The sequence below is a fragment of the Haliotis cracherodii genome, unplaced genomic scaffold (assembly GCF_022045235.1).
Source record: "Haliotis cracherodii isolate W230 unplaced genomic scaffold, xgHalCrac1.p SCAF_6, whole genome shotgun sequence".
Taxonomy (NCBI): domain Eukaryota; kingdom Metazoa; phylum Mollusca; class Gastropoda; order Lepetellida; family Haliotidae; genus Haliotis; species Haliotis cracherodii.
In genome coordinates, this window is record NW_027266319.1 from 6,755,804 (window position 1) to 6,773,960 (window position 18,157).

The following is an 18,157-nucleotide window of genomic DNA, read 5'->3' on the forward strand; positions in this document are numbered from 1 at the left end:
TTTGAATAAAAATGACAAACATCTTGGAATATTTCTTGGAATGGTAAGACGAATATTTCCTTCCCTCACCATGTTGATCTAAAGAGAAACCCCATTAATCCGGACAGCAGCGTCCCCCCTAAAATCGTGCGGGTTAACGAATGTCCGGATTAACGAATCATAGGCCTCTTAGTGCATATGTAAACGTTCCCAGCAATAATCTTCCAGAAGGCGAGGTTTCCGGATAAACGAATGCCGAATCAACGAATTCACTGTACATCCCCAAAAATATATTTCCTCAGTTTAAAAAAATCCAAATTGTTTGATTGAAATGCTGGATAGTCTCAAACAACGTGTAGTGAACAAAAATATTGTTCGGCAAAACTGCTCAGAAAAAAACGAATGGTTTGAAGAAACTGTTTTCCGGTGGGTTGCATAGTAGATGTTCGATAGTTGATCGTTACGCTGGTGGCATCTAAGTTAGTTACTTTTGCAACGGCGTAAGATTACAGCGACAGATCTAATTGTGATCTCACGGGTGCTGCTTTCTTCTTGGTGTACTGTCTTGTTCACGTATACAAGAACTCTCTTTCCCTTTGAAAACATTGAAGAATCGTTGAAGAATGTAATAGAGGCTATGTGCTTGAATGCAACCGTACATCTATTTAGTTCATGTCAACGTTCATTATATGACGGCACTGTACCTATATCAATTGAACCTGTACCTGATGTCAGCTTTAAGTACATAAAGTTATCCATACTTGTGACATCCGTTTTACTGATGTCAACTCTCAGTACATGAAAGTATCCATACTAGTGTCATCTGTAGTAAATATCAACTTTAAGTACATAGAGGTTATCACGCGAGTGTGTTTGGGGATGGTAAATATCCTGCAATAGGAATAAACATTGTATTTAGCGAGCCTTGGCGAGCTAAATACATAGTGTTTATTCCTAATACAGGATATTTACCATCCCTAAACACACAAGCGTGATAACCTCTTTATCATATAATGTCATTCTTAAATTCTGTGCTTGAAAATCGTTTCCCCTCACTCACAAACATTACCTAAACATTGCGAGTTTTCCTGGAATGCGCGCATTAATATTTATTACGTCACAGGGTAGGTGATGTGTCAGTCGGACAGTGACAGTAGCCAATATAGTTCAAACTGAAATCTGTTTCTTATACAGTGGCGAAGCAACATATACGCAAAACAACAATTGTTTTTACTTGCCTTTCGCGACAATCCATCGGTCTGTCCGCTAGAGTAACTGCCCTTTGTCAAGGGGAAGCTACTCTAACCCTAGTCTATGAGACATCAACGGCCAGTGATTGTTCACAGTCGGCCTGTTCTGTCATAACGTTAAGAAGTGTAATCAGATGTATACACAGCGCCAAAACGAAACAAGGTAACAATCCATACATATTTCGCCTAAACCCAACTATTTTTATTTGTGGAAAAGGTTTCAGAGGTCTACAAGCACAGATATGGCTTCTGATCCCGCTTGGCTAGGCCTAGTGCCCTCGCAAAATTGTTTCGAAATTTATATCTCCAAAGTTGCCCAAACTTATAAAATGCCTTAGTTACGTCGCAGTTCGACACTGACTTTCAGTATACAAGACTGTTTTTTTATATAATTGTATCAATTATCCCTGTAGTTTATCCAGATTCACGATGGTTAATTCTGACTCGATCGCCGAATGACAAGTGAGACGCCATGTTTGTTTATAAACACTGAAAGTAGTCCCTACTTGACCTTTGATATTTGCATCTCTATCCGCATATGACCCCAACGGATATCGTTTTTATCCGTTGGCTTTATCCTGCCGAGAAACCTACCCATTATATGATAAATAAAGTTATCCATACTTGTAACATCCGTTTTACTGATGTCAACTTTCAGTACATGAATTTATCCATACTTGTGAATTCCGTTTAACTGATGTCAACTTTAAGTACATGAAATTATTTGTACTTGTAACATCTGTTTTACTGATATTTGTGACATATGTAATAAATGTGAACTTTCAGTTCATGAATTTATCCACCCTTTTGAGATCTGATTTACTGATGTCAACTTTCAGTACATGAAATCATCCATATTTGTGACATATGTAATAAATGTGAACTTTCAGTACATGAAGTTATCCATACTTGTGACATCCGTTTTACTGATGTCAACTTTCTATACTTGTGATATATGTAATAAATGTCCATTTAAAGAACCTGAAGTTATCCATACTTGTGCTATCTGTCACATTAATGTCAACTTGTCAACTGTAATTGTGACATATGACATAGTGACGTCAACTTTTCTGAAAATTTGGTACATGTTGACATCACGCCATTGGCCATGTACAGCAGTGTTACTTTTTCATCAGATGTGTGAATAATTGTAAGTTGATTTCCTTCAAATTGTCCAGCATCATCACCATGAGGCAACCAATCATATGCGTCATATACATTGTTCCCTTTCGGGAAAACACACCTTAACCACAGGGATACCCCGTCACATCGTTTGTCTTGATAGTAAGTGAGATGGGTTCTACACCATATTTCCATTGTTCGCGCCACATCAGCGCGGAGACACCTTGGTGTACTTCCCATAAAGTAATCATTTCGGAAATCCAACTCGGGCATGACGAACCAACATATTACCCACTAGGCTACCCACCAAGTCTTTAATCTTAAAGAATATTATGAGACTTATTCCACAATTATCACCAGGTCATGGCTGAATATGTTAATCACAAATCAACATGGCTACATTTAACTAACAGCATTTATTCAACAAAGGCACAGGGCACTCTATGAGGATACACACGTTTATATTGATTTCAACATTAAACCTTACAGGTTATATTTTGATAAATTACCCTGATTGACTTGTTGACTAGCCCTGTCACGTACAATGTACAACCACCACAGAATTATATTCAGAATTAAGCTGAGAGTAATAAAGATACAAATGCATTGTTAAAGTCTATTCCTGATATGACAGTCTCTTGATTCGTGCAAATGATACCAAGTACATAAAAAATACATTGTGGATCTTTTTTACAACGGTTCCGTAGGTGATGCTCTTTGTAATAATCTTAGTTCTGTTATTGTAATCAACTGCAGAACACAATTGATAGGAAACCATACATAAACAAATGTTGTGTAGCCGAAAAAAGAAATTTATTTATTGACTGGCAGGAGCCATTGACGGCTGTGCAGGACACCTTATAATGACTGATAGTTTACGGTAGAGATACACCGCTGCTAGAAAAATATGAATCACAATTTCATTACGTCACAATACTATATACATTCAAAATAAACACAACCAATTTTGCTGACGATCTTGTGCGCGAATTTGCACCTGATTATCAGTGTTTATCTGAATTCTTTCCAAGTGACTTCTTGACAAACTCCTTCTCATTTTGGTTCGCTTTGGTCTCTCTCAGAAGCTTCTTCTTGGCCATGAAGGATTTCCTCTTCATCATCCTCGATCTTCCTCTTTTGTTCATGTTTCTTCTCTTGTGGGACATTCCTCTCTTCTTGGCTTGATGGACCAAGTAGTCTCCCCTTTTTCTCTTCTCCCAGTAGCCTCGTTTTCGTTTGTTCATGTTGTGAGATGACTTCTTCACCACTGATTTTTTATCAGCTTTTGCAAGGTTCAGGTTTTCAGTCTCTCTCTTCTCTGTCTTCTCATTTGGAGTGATGTCGGCAGAAATATCTTTCCCCGCATCATCAGTATCTCGCCTTTTGCGAATCTGAATTACTTCCCCTCTTTTCACTCTCTCCAGCTCTGAAGAATCGGGATCCACTCTCTTTACTCTCAAAAGATTGTTTCCCCCTCTCTTTGTTCTCGAAAGTGCCATATTGTCATCCACATCGTGTCTCTTTTGGCGTGACAGTCCAGCATCCAGTACATCGTCTCTCTTCATGCGAGAGAGACCGTCATTTTCATACAAATCCTGCCTTTTTTCACGAGATAAGCCAGGATTGTCGTCAAGGTCGCCCCTTTTCATTCGAGATAGTGCGGGATTTTCCAACTCGCGCCGTTTCTCGCGAGAGAGGGACGGCATTTCATCCAAGTTATGTCTCTTCATGCGTGACAATCCATCGCTATCGGCAACATCTCGTCTCTTGGTACGAGAAAGCCCAGGATCGCCAGCATCTAGTCGCTTCACTCTGCTTAATTGAGATTCTAGATCCAAGTCTAAAGCTTGTTCACTTGACCTCTTTCCAATGGACGAACCCTGAAAATAAAACATATTCAAATGAGAAATCAATGGAAACAGAATTTGACAGGAATCTCTCAAAATAGCTTCATTCCAAGATCATGTCTTGTTGTACATCACATGTGTTATCGGAATACATTCTCGACACATATTCAATATTTGTCAATGAGGTTATGTCTAAATTATTAAAGTTGTTATCAATTATAAAACTTCACAGACGGAATAATCAGTATCAATCATCTGCCTGATCATAATTCATTGGGCGTTAAAGGCAAAATACAAGTGAAAATAATTAAAATAGATTACAAAAAATCAGCGCTGACACCATGACTGTGTTCTCGAAAAGGGTGAGAATACATTTTCACTATCATGTTTTGGTATAAAAATGTATGTTATGGTAGTGAACACATTTGATGAAACCAGTGAAACTTCGCCAACTCGATACATGTATATCAAACTTCGCCAACTCGATACATATATATCAGTCAACATATATATAACTTAATCCTTGTCATGTGGTTTCATATCGTCACGTTTTCTTGCGTGTTCGTGTGCACATTATTTTCGGGTTTCAAGGGGCAAAAATATCGTCTCAAATAACAACATACGAACAAGTGGCGTACAAACAACTTCTAAGTGTCAATGTAACAGGTAAAGGATTACGACGCTCGAGCATTTCTTGTCCTACATATGTCTTGGTTATTTCATAAAGAGGCGACTTTTCCATAATGTTATACAGATGTGTTATTTCTCTATAACGCCCCCTTCTACAAAATGTCAAGAGTCTTGTGTTGGGGATATAGTTAAACAAAAATTTAGTATGTCTGCTCAGTATCAAGATTGTCAGACCTTCTCGAGGACATCCAATCATTTTTTTTCCGGTAAAAAAACACGAAAGCTTTACCAAAACACGTTTTGCATATCACAATCTCACAAAATAAATGTCTGACACATTTTAAACTCCTCAGTCCTGATACAAAACAAGGAGAAGCATTACAGAAGCCAGCTGTGTCACGTATCTAGTATGTTGCAACCACGGAACAGTTTTATGTAGCTCTTAAAAACAGATTGTTATGACCATCAAATGATGAACTAAACTGATTTAAGCATATGGCGTACAAAGGTATTATTTCCCCACAGTTGTATTATGATAACTAAAACAACTTTGAGATTTCGCGTCATTTATTGATCAGGTAATCTATTAGTTCATGTTAGAGTCTCGTGAAAACGCCATCTGTTTATATGTGTCGTGTCAAAATGTGCGACAGCCTTCTCGGGAAGGATGATTAAATTTCCCAGGTGTGAACACTGATGATGAAGAAGTGGATCAACTCACTGCCGACAGTTCTAGTTTTGTTGCAGTTGTTTGTCACGTTTCAGATGTGGTAGACAATGTATTTAAGTACACAGTGTTGTCTGTATAACTAGGATATACGACGACAAAACAGGTTTTTGTGTTGTGACAGTCATATACAATACAAAAATATAAATCAATATATTTCATATATTCTGCGGAAAAGAGTGACTGTGCGTCATATTAAGTTGTGTAAATGTTATGTTATTGAATATAACAACATAATATTTGGTCACTCGTCTGGTCAATATTTTATCATAACAAATCCATTGACAAAACTTATACCCGGTAACAGGAGGCAGAGTGACACACTCTTAAATAGAGGCGATGTAACAACTCGCAATGTCGATATCGGATGTTGCCACCATTTGCGTTGATACAGGCGAGACAGTGGCAACTCCAGATGATTGAAAACAGCCTGGGAGATGTTGTTCCAAATGTCAACCGAAGATTGGTTCAACTGACCTAGCCTTACCGGCTGGTTCTGGTCCTGTTGTAGGGGTCGTTCTGTTCTCTCAGAGATGCCGGCTATGTAAGTGCGGCACCGTAATGCTGTATCAAAAGGTCTGTTACAACACGTGGAACACGAGGGCGGGCATTATCTTGCTGCACCGTGACCTTACGTCCCTGCATTTGCGAAATGAAAGAACATCTCTGACGATGTCGTCCCGGTAGCGTACGCGATTCAAATTGCCATTAACACCGATGAGTTTTGTTGTGCCATGAGTTGGGGTTCCACCCCAATTCATTACACTTCCACTTGAATAACGCAAGGGTTGCTTTAACGTTCTGGGCGCCTGCCTCAGAACATCATCTGTGAACAGTACACTGTCTCAGTCTGGTCAGGTGGAAGCCAAATTGGGCGTATCGCTAGATGTCGGGGCCGGATGTTTTGCTCCCTCAATTGCGTACAGTTCTACCACTACTGCCCAGGGATTCTCCGAGCTGTTAATGTGGCAGTTTGGTATGGATTCCATAGATTCACCAACCGCATAAGGTTGTCTTGTTGACATGACGTTTCAGTTGGGCGTCCGGTCCGTGGCTAGCCACGAAAGTTGTCCTGCTGTTGATAACCCCTCCAAAGAGATGATATTGTTTGAAGATAACCATTAAAATGTCTAGTAACTTCGTTTTGCGCCATTCTTGTTACCAGCATACCCACGGCGCATAGACGCTGATTTTCAGCAAGTCGTGGTGTTCGGTAAGCGTTATTTATGGTAAAAATGTTTTCATGAGCAAATGGTAGGTACAATATCATCATGTGCTGTTGATATTCAAAACCCACGTGTGTGAGTATCATGCTCCCGACAATTACGCAGGCATCCAAATTGTGGCCATGCATGAAAATGCACGTGCAAAATGTGAATCACGACCTTTAGGTCGAGGAGATGTCTTCATGAATATATTTTGAAAGAAGCATTATTTTAATTCAGAATATATTTATAGTTGTTGAACTTTATATGAAGCACAGTTTCATTTTCAGTTAGTATAAAACAATGTTATGAATTGTCTGTCGTAACAAAAACAAAACAAATAAAAACATTACATAAATCATTACGTTTAACACAACATTAATGTTGACAATTAATGTTGGAAAAAACTTTTCTTTGAAGCCTACTTACTTCGTAATGATTTATTCGGCTGATGATAGGGAAGACAATTTAACTATGTATCTCTGACTGTTTTTGTTCTACTCAACTCGATTTTATGTCTACTATATTTATTGTGTTTATTGTCAGAGTCAACGATGAGGATGAGAATGATAACTGAACTCTACATGTATAATCCCTGAAATATTTATTTTTAGCGGATGGAACCCTGTTTGACTGTTTTGCTGTACTGATGACCGTTCACGTGACAGGTTGCCATTACACGCCTAGGGCATGAAGAAAACACATCATACCCCATGCCACCCGTGAAGATCCGGGGTAGTATAGGTCTTCAGCAACCCATGCTTGCCGTATAAGGCGACTATGCTTGTCGTACAAAAGAGGCGAGTAACGGGATCGGGTGGTCAGGCTCGCTGACTTGGTTGATGCATGTCATCAATCCCAATGGCGTGGATCGATGCTCATGATGTCAATCACTGGATTGTCTGGTCCAGACTCGATTATTTACACACCGCCGTCATATGGCTGGAATATTGCTGAGTGCGGCGCAAAACAACAAACCATACAAAAAAAGAAAAAGTCATACAAAGTCTGTTACAGTTTGTAAAAGTTGCGACCCGCGAAAACACTGAAACATGGTTGATCTGGATAGTACAGTTCCCAGTGTAATCAACGTGATAACATATATCACATGATGTAGCATGGGTAAGTGGTGATGTGTCTGTAATTTTGCATTGACCTTTCCAACAGTAGTCGACTTTTGGGGTTGACGACCTTACAGGGTCCAGTCTGACGAGGTTTGACTGTATTCTCTTGCTGAAGCATGTGAGATTTTCCTTGACCTACATCCACTCTGAAACACTATGACATTTCCCATGTGAGAGACAGATGAAAGCTGTTAGTCGTGGCTGTCCTCCCGGTGGAGTTGTCATCAACTTGAGCGATGTGACCTACATGCAAGGTATCATGTTGCAACTGACCGGGAATGAATGATGATAAACTGTATGTGCATGCATTTAATACGGTGGATCCGTGGTATTATTCAAACTCGTGCATTGTCGTTATAATGACAAATGATTTTTTTTATTTAGTATGTCCGGCCTCATTACCCATGGTTCTAAATGCAATGACTAACAGTAATGTGCGCAGCAACATCACTTTAAATAGAAAGCCATTTCCTCACTGCCGTGTATCGTGTATGGTTACAATATTCAATTACGAGTATGTATGAGTGAGTGGGTATGGTTTTACGCCGCTTTTAGCAATATTCCATCACTATCACGGCCGGGGGCACACAGTGTACCCATGTCGGGAATCGAACCCGGGTCTTCAGCGTGACGAGCGAACGCTTTAACCACTAGGCTACCCGATCGCCCCGAGTATTTATGAGCTTGTGATAAAAGTGGGCATCAGAAGTAAATACATTTTTACCTTAGAAGGGTCAAAGAAACTCTATCAAAGGTTTAAGATATGTTATGTTTAACATCGTTAACATCGTTCACCATTCCTCCTAAAACCTAATCACAGTTTTACTCCTTCCACTCAAAAAAATAACTGCTGAATCCAAATTTATTTTTGAACCTTACTTAATTCCTCGGTAAGAAGTGTTTCAGCGATACTTAAAAAGATTATTGATTTCGTTTTTTCTTTGTTACGATTTTTTATAATTTGATTTCAGTACGGCGGGTCCGGGTGAAAACACTGCAGCCCCCTTGAAGAGCAAAAACACGAGACAGCAATCAGGTTTGTATCAAGAGCCCAATTAATGAGACTGAAGTACCAGAGGTGCCCTCCGGGTGTGATGAAAATACCCGAGGTCGGTCATTTTGATTGATTGGAAATAACTGGATGCCCTGTCGTGCACTTAAAGTCTGTGAGGATGCCATTGTGACGTAATACCAAAGCGTTGTCTTATAAATGGTTATTTAAAAAAAAAATATTTTGGACTTCGTTATAGCAAGCCATATTAGGGTCTCTCCTATGGTAATAAAAGAAATGTAGGACGATCGCAACGTTTAAAACCATCCATGAAAAGGTGCAGTACGAAACTGTAATCCACTAATCGTATTAAAATAGTTCTCCATAATACGAACGTGCCAGGGGATTGTGTATTTGGTGTACAATATCCAACACAGTGATGAACAACGGCGATGCTGAAGGGTATTCATAATTCGTATCTGTAGCACACAAATGGAAGCGATAAGTTTTCGAGAAAACTCTCGAGAGCAGTGACAGCATCCATGAATGATTGAGTGAGCTGAATGTGACACGGCTTTACCAGTATTTCAGTTATATCAGGGCGTGTCAGATTACTGTGGGAGGAAAGCCCCAAGTAATGCAGGTCTTCGACTTTTACCACATTGGTGGCACGAGCAGGGGTATGGAGCTGACAACCTTAGAAACATAATTGGGGCTAACCCTGATTCGAACCCACAATCAAAGGTTTCTGGCGTGTCCCACGTACGCACAGCGAATGGCGGCGCCTAAGACGATTGGGCCACCCGTGCCGAAAGTAAAAAATTGTACGTAACACGTTACAATGATGCCACGTACCTCGAAATTCGTGTGACGTATGTCATTACAACTATCAATTGGTATAAACTGCCTTCTATGTCGTACAGGAAATATAAACTTTCTTCATAATGCCGTAAAAGGCGACTATGCTTGTCGTAAAAGGCGACTAACGGGATCGGGTGATCAGGCTCTCTGACTTGGTTGATGCATGTTATCGATCCCAATTGCGTGTGTCGATGCTCATGATATTAATCACTGGATTGTCTGGTCTAGACTCGATTATTTACAGACCGCCGTCATATAGCTGGAATATTGCTGAATGCGGCGTTAACCAAACCAAACAATCAAATCTTCTTAAGTTTCATTCTTCTCATTTATGATAGGGATTTAACGAGTGCTTCGAGCAATACGATTTCGCACACCAAAGGTATACATGAACCTACAGCCTGCTGTAGGGAAGAGTGAGTGAGTGAGTATGGTTTTACGCCGCTTTTAGCAATATTCCAGCAATATCACGGTGGGGGATACCAGAAATGGGCTTTACCCACTGTAGGAAAGAGAGGCAACGAATATATCAATGACCGTGTAGTGGACTGATATAGCCATAACTGTAGCATTACTCGAGTGTCGACCTTTTTCTTTCCATTGCACATACAGACTTCTGAGTTCCGTAAATGGTCGTCAAATTCCGGATTGTGTAACGTTTGCACTATCAACGTTAAATGTGCGTATTAATATGTATTTCTTATATTTGTCACAGAATTTTTACTATTTGACGAATTACACCTTCGACAATACACTTCGTCCTATGTAGACAAGGGTGGAGCTCCGTGACTGTCGAATAGTCAAATATTCCATGCCATTGCGACATCGATGGACATAGTGGAATAGTCATCATCATGGAATAGTAAAACCTGTGTGCTGCAATCTACTGGTTGCACCAGTCTGTTAAATGTGATTGGAATCCCTGAAATCTGTCGGACGTTTCACATGCATATGAAATATTTTTTTGATAATAATATTTTGTTCAATGATAAATTCGACCAACATGTCATTCTGGTTGGCGAAGGGGATCCCAAGTGAATTAAATATTAAATTTGATAAATATTTATAAGACAAAACAGCGATTTAGTTTTGTCTTTCCACATTCTGTTAACGAAGCAAGTTCACTTGACCATCACGGCGTCATTGCTTAATAGAGTTCGTGTAGAGAGGGTGCTTTAGAACATAACTGATAACGTCTGTCCAGTCTGCTTGTCTAACTTTAGTCAGCAAGGGAAATGGGGCAGTGTATACTCACTGAAGTCAAATGAGCCTACTCCGTGCATGAACTTTGTGAAAAACCTACCCCTGTCTGAACTATGTCAAGCGAGAACCTTTGACATTTGTGCGATATAATCTGAGTACAGGATGGTTAAATGTCGCTGTAACCAGACCGACGTTTGATTGGCTGGTTATAAATAGCGACAGTCTGTCTGAGATATGGACAAGAACGTCTTGTTTCATTTCAATCAAGATAATGTGAACACAAGCCAAAGATTAGCAGTGCATTTTGCTTTGTGCAACTAAGTTTTTGCCTCATGTTTATAAAATATGTTTTCTAAAATGTGTTAAGTCATTGTGGTTTGAATATTGACAAACTATGTACACATGCAGGAGGGACAATGTCGATTTAAAGATCACAGACTATCATCGTGATATCGCTGATCTTAAAAGGTCATTTAACGACATCATGTCGAACTTTGAATGTTACCACTGATCAATATGTCATTATTTTCGTGTTATCTTTAAAAGGTTATTTAACCACGGTATGTCCTACTTTGAATGTTACCACTAATCAATATGTCATTATTATCAATAATTGAGACTGGCATACAATGAATGTTCTACAATTACACAATGATATTCCATCTATTCTTCTTTGCGTTACGTCTTGGTTATTATATTGCAGTATTTCATAGACCGTGAAGGGATGCGTTTGTATGGCGATCGTCGCCTGACCACGAGCTGTCGGGGTTGCTTAAAATCAATACACTTTGATTGTTCATCTGACGCGTGAGTGTTGAGTGATTGCAACCCGGATGTAAGGGCACCTGGTCCATTAATGGCCACAGACTACATAATGGTTTCTGTTATTTCAAGTTTCAGCCGATGTTTATCTCAACGACAATGGTCGTTATTACCAAACTATGAGTAGTATAGGTAATAGGGGTTCTGCCGCAACTCCACTGGAGCTGGATTTATATACCTATACTGCTACTACAGATGGCATTTTTTATGCAGTATAGGTATATAAATCCGGCTCCATTGGAGTTGCGGCAGAACCCCTATTACCTATACTACTCTATGAAATACTGTACTATAGGTTCACTAGACTTTTATTTTGATGATGGTAAGACACGCACCGCGTATGCTTCACATACATTAACCATAAGGTGACGTGAGGTGGAATCGGGTTTAACGTCGCGTCCATGATTATTGCACTTATATAGAGACGAGCATGCATGTGTGTGTGTGGCTGCTTCTACTAGTCCGGACTGATACCGATTTATAGTGTTAGCTCACTGAGATACCATGCCGCAGTTTAACATGAATACCCCACTCAGACACAGTATACAGACTCCGAGCCCACCAGTCCTTGTTTTAGCCCCTTAATGCCGAGCGCCAGACAGGGTAACACCAAGTACCATCTTAAAACGTCCGCTCTCCGGGCGGACGCTCTACCACAAGACCACGGAGACGGTTTACCCAAGAAGAACATAAAACATATCTCGTCATCTTAAAACATAATGAGTGAGTGAGTGAGTAAGTTTGGTTTAACGCAGCTGAACAATATTCCAGTAATATCACGACGTCAGCTTGATATGGGAGGAAAGCCCGAAGTGATTCAGATCTCAGACCTTTACAATTTTGGTGAAATCCACGCGCACGGGTATGGTGCTCACAAACCTAGGAGTGAGTGAGTGAGTTGGGTTTAACGCCGCTTTTAACACTATTCCAGTTATATCGCGGCGTGTCAGCTTAATGTGGGAGGAAAGCCCGAAGTGGTGCAGGTCTCAGACGTTTACCACTTCGGTGAAACCCACGAGCACGGGTATGGTGCTGACAAACCTAGGAACAAAATCGTGCGAACCGACATTCGAAACCACGATCAAAGGTTTCTCGCGTACCCAAGGGACGTAACTCTTCACGACGAATTGCGGCGCCTTAGACCACTGGGCCACCCGTACCCTAAAGCATGACTTATGAACAAATGCATGTTGATCAATCATTTTAATGAGTCATTAATATTCCATCATGGTGTATTGTTATGAACAGACGACGTCCTAGAATACAACTTAATGACACGCTTCATTCCACATCGGGATATATTCACATGAGATGAAAGACACAAACAATATAAATAATCAGTCAGAATCATCAGGTAGGCCTAGCAAATCATAAAAGCATTTATATCAGGAAGGCAATCATCGTATTCCAGCTGTATATCCTCGTGATTCATTGATGGTGCCAGACGCGAATCAGCCAATGCATCCCGAGTCCAATAATTGCTCGGATGACATACGTCGCCATGAGCAACAGCTTGTTAGATGTCAGACATCTTTGTACAAGGTCGTGATGACTACCATCATGGCCAATTGCACAATGCATCAATAAATAAGCAGCTAACAAACCTAAATATCCTTGAATGTGCAGAACTGCCTTGGAGATGGGCAAATGGTCAACTTTCACAGCATGAAATTAATATTTCAGATGTTTGGAAGACTTCTGAAATTTGTTCAATACCTGATATCAATTCAAAGTTTTTAAGGCTGCATTTTATTAGAATCAATAAGGTGCGTTTTACTCTGCTTATGGCAATATTCCATTAATATAAGGACAGGGAACACTTGAAATGGTTTAAAGTAATGAAACAGACACTAAAGCACAAGGAACAATAACCCATGTGGCAGTAAGATACATTACATGGGGCTGACATATTCTTTAGTCAATGTTTGCGTTAAAGTTGTTTTAAGGATGACTCTATCCCTCAGAAACACATCCTCTCCAGGGAACGAGCTGTGTGCCAGGGACAAAACACAATCGATACTCAATGATCGAAATATGATTTAATAATTCATCATAGCGTGCCATCTTGATGATCAAATTAGGCTTTGCAGTCACCTTCATGTTTGTGGTATTCATACCTTGTATGAGTTCACACGAGTGATATGTACGTTGTACTGCCAAGTATGAACCAATCTGTCACAACATTACAAGTGACAATGGAACATTGCACAATTGATGGACATTTTTTGGTATGATCATGCTGATTCCATTTTTTTCTGGACTCAATAACATGGCTTGGATATATGAGTTTGTATCTCTCGAAGGTAGAGTCGGATTACCCCGACGCGTGTTTACAGCATTCGTCTCATATGTCTGGATATCTATCATAACGCACACCCACCAGGGGGTATAATGTTATCATACACATGAAGCCATCACCAAATAATTTCGGAATGATGTTTCACACTCAGTTTGTAGCCATCCCACGTTAATAATTTTATGTGTCTGCTTTATATAACGCCGTGCTGTTAGGCATTAAACCACAATAACCCATGCTGTGGCGTGCTTCAATGTCCTCCTAACATACTGTATTAAAGACTGTGCGCGATAAGACGTATCAAATTGTTTATACCCAAGAGATGATGCCTTAATCTTTTAACGATTGAAACTGTGAGATATAACTTAACATATATCATCGCAGTGGCAGCTGATTGTAAACATAAAACGTCAAACAAACCTGTCTCAATTATCCCCCGACACAGATTTCCTTGCACGACAAAGACAACAAAACGATGAAAACTATACGAATGGATCAGTGATGACACAAGGTGTTCCCGATAAGGGTCAGCATGTCCTGTCGTACCGGTTCAATCCTTAAGAACTCGATGAAAGACAAACTGTACACAGGATATTTATTTTAGAGCCCATATCATGTTCAATCTCAAGTACAACTGAATTTAGAAAATTATTCATCGAAAATCCCATAAAACTATTGATGGTCAATAATACAGAACTAATAAAGCCTTAGCTTTACGATGATGGCAGTCTCAGTGTGAAGATACCTTCCTGTTTCTCTTTACTCGTAGGCATGAAATGTTTTTCAAAGTTTACTTATGGTTTCAACAAAATCAGTAAAGACGCTATTTTGACACTGGATTGTCTGGACCAGATTCGATAATCATTGTTAACACGCTGCCGTCGTAAGACAGGGATACTGCCGTTCGACGTCAGGTAACATATAGACACTTACTTTCTTACGTAAATTGTGTGAGTCGCGGGTACATCCGGCAGGGCCTTTAACCTTTTCGCGAACACCTGGTGTCATCACCTATTTTCAGTGATCCATTGGAATATTTTTCCGCATTGTTTTGCCTTTTACCTCCAGTGGAATCTGTTTCGGCGGATAATGGAGACTGATTGTTCTCTGGCGTTAACGACTACTAGTTGTTGCAGGAACAACGTACTACACCCTCCCCATGCAATGATTCGCAATCAATCAAGACACAGAGAAACAATAGTATATTTACGTCTCACTTCTGTACGACACGTTCATTTCATTTGTTACATATACACATATTTCAAAATTACAGAACCATTCATTGTATGAATTATGAAACAATTTACAGCTATCTTACCAAAAAATCAACATGAGTTTTGTGTATGAAATACTTTGTCTCAAATTCAATATTATAAAGGAAGTTTTGCCAAAATGAAAACAAACATCTGGATTTTGAAAGATGGACATTTTGTCACATTACGACCTCCCGATCTTCACATAAGTCGGGCCTTGTGACAAGCATTGTACAGGTTTCTTTAATCTCTGATTCTATTCGGATTTTACAAACAGTGGAATCCACAGTAAACTGTTTACAAGAATCACCGAAGTGTGATTTTGACATCTCCCGATGTATATGATTTTGTACAGGTTTTGAAACTAAAAGGTTGTGAGAGTTATTTCTTGATTTCTTGCCAAAGGAACCATCTTAACCACATGGAACATATGCACGTGTGAATGCCATCGAGGCTTATTTTACCATGATGGCCTCAACATATCCACAGAGCAAAGACAAACCTTCTGTGCCGGGCAACTGACTGGGAAAATCTTCCCGAGGCAAGAGAGTTAACTGACTATAAAAGTCCAGTTTCCACAGTTGCCGAACTAGGCTTGTATTATGGAGTTACATTTTGGCTGGACTAACGAGTCTATGCATAGTCCAATCAAAATTGCGCAACGAAATCGAAAACCTGTTCGTACACTTTCGTGCAGATTTCGGTCGATTGCAAAGCATATGTACCGCCAACTCGTTGTCAACAGATATTTGAGATATATTTTCATGTTTTTAATCAAGGTGCTCACGTGAGATGATGCACTTCGCGATGTAAGACCCGTTTTATCACAATATAGATCTTCAGTTTTGATCAGATCGTCTTGACTGGGCGCCGCCATATTGTTTGAGGCAAATGCAAGTGATACGAGGGGTGGAATCTGATTGGTCCATAGGAGAGGCTTAGCAGGGACATAACTCGTAATAACCACTGGTGGCGCTACGATCGAGCCCAGGAATTCCAGCCTAGTTCAGCAAGGGTGGGAACTGGACTTTTAAAGTCAGTTAACTCCCTTGCCTCGGGAAGATGGACTGGGAACGGCATTGCCAATGCAGTGTTAATGTGAAGCATTATGTATTATGGCCACAGATCGTAGGGTGGTGTCACGGTTGTTAGGACTTCAGCCTTATGTTGCAGATACTATCACGGGTACCGATCTCAGGAACAAATGTTACACATATTATAAAATCAATGCATCCAGGTTCCACGTAAAACTTGTTCGTTTGTTTGTTGTTTGTTGTGTAACGTCGCAATATTCCAGCTATATGACGGCAGGGCGGAAATAATTGAGTCTGGAGCAGAAATTCCAGTGATTGACAAAATGAGCATCGATCTAATCATTTGAGAAACAATGACATGAATTAACCAAGTCAGCGAGCCAGACCACCCGATCCCGTTAGCCGCCTCTTACGACAACCATAGTCGCTTTCTTCGGCAAGCGGGTGCTATCGGAAGGGCAAAGCAGACAGGCTAACCATTTTCGTGAACACCTAGTGTCATCGCTGACTTTTAATTATCCTTTCATATAGGTTTCGCGGATATTTTGGGGGCGGTCGGGTATCCTAGTGGTTAAAGCGTTCGCTCGTCTCGCCGTAGACCCGGGTTCGATTACCGACATGGGCACAATGTGTGAAGCCCATTTCTGGTGTCCCCCGCCGTGATCTTGCTGGAATATTGCTAAAAGCGGCGTAAAACCATACTCACTCACTCACTCCAAATATTTTGCCTTTTACGCCTGATCGAATATTTTCAGGGGAAGGTCGAGACTGGGTATTCTGTGGCGTTGACGTTTTGTATTGGCTATCAGTGAGTGAGTTGAGTTTTCCCCTGCTACATCACTCATTATTTCAACCACATCACCGAGAAGGAAAATAATGGTGAGTACACTTTGTACTCACAATCGGCAGAGAAACCAATGAAATCAGAAATCATGAATAAATACGGTTGACTTCATTAATTGCCAACTTAATACTTGATAACGAGTTGTGGTCCTGTTGAACAATGATTTATAAACTATAAATAACTTGATAATATGTTGCCATATAATCTGTGACACATTAACTTGGCTATGACGTGCAATTACCTACCATGTGAGGCAGTTGACATTCAGAGTGTATGTCGATGAGACAAAGCCTAGAGTCGTCTCGCTCATTTAAGCATTTAATGCAGTGGACTCAAAGTTGTTTGCATTTGAAGACAGGTACCCAAAAGACACTGTGAAAACCTTAAATCCAGTATCGCTACCAAACCTCGTGACCAATGACCAAAGTCAAAGAACAAAAAATGTCAAGCAGCTCAAGCAGCAGATACATGCAAGGTTTCAAAGTAATCGGATAAGCGGTTGCGGAGCAATAGGGCGAAATACATTATGTTTTTTTAGTTATCTGCCCTTGGCCTTTGGGCCTAGGGCCTTGGGTTTTGGGCGGGCACAAGTACTCAACAGTCTACATACACACACAAACTTTGAACAAATCGATCCAGTGGTTATTTTGCTAGGTCTGGTACAAAAATCGGCGGAAAAATATAAATAATAAAAATAAATCGAACGATTACAATAGGGCTGTACAGCCTTTCGGCTTGGAGCCCTAATAAACAAACATGTAAGAACATTCATAAACAATATTACTCCGTGATTAGTTATTTTTTCCGCAGTATATTGTGTTTTGACAGATACTCTGCTCAACATAAATGTATAAAAACATACATAGTTTAAACGGCTAATAACATTGACACCCACCCACGCATTAATGACAGGTTTAAACGCTGAGTGGAATGTCTCTGGGGTATTAAGAACACGCGAAGTTTGTGCTA

General features: G+C 40.1%; 1 protein-coding gene across 1 annotated transcript in view; it reads right to left on the reverse strand.

Annotated features, from left to right (window-relative positions):
* Nucleotides 1–2,752: 2,752 nt before the first annotated feature.
* LOC139444974 (uncharacterized) overlaps nucleotides 2,753–18,157 on the reverse strand; it is a 41,166-nt gene continuing 25,761 nt past the window's right edge. Inside the window, exon 2 of the mRNA XM_071226013.1 lies at nucleotides 2,753–4,231. Within this exon, the coding sequence (XP_071082114.1) occupies nucleotides 3,356–4,231 (876 nt within the window). The 3' untranslated portion in view covers nucleotides 2,753–3,355. The remainder of the gene's footprint in view (nucleotides 4,232–18,157) is intronic.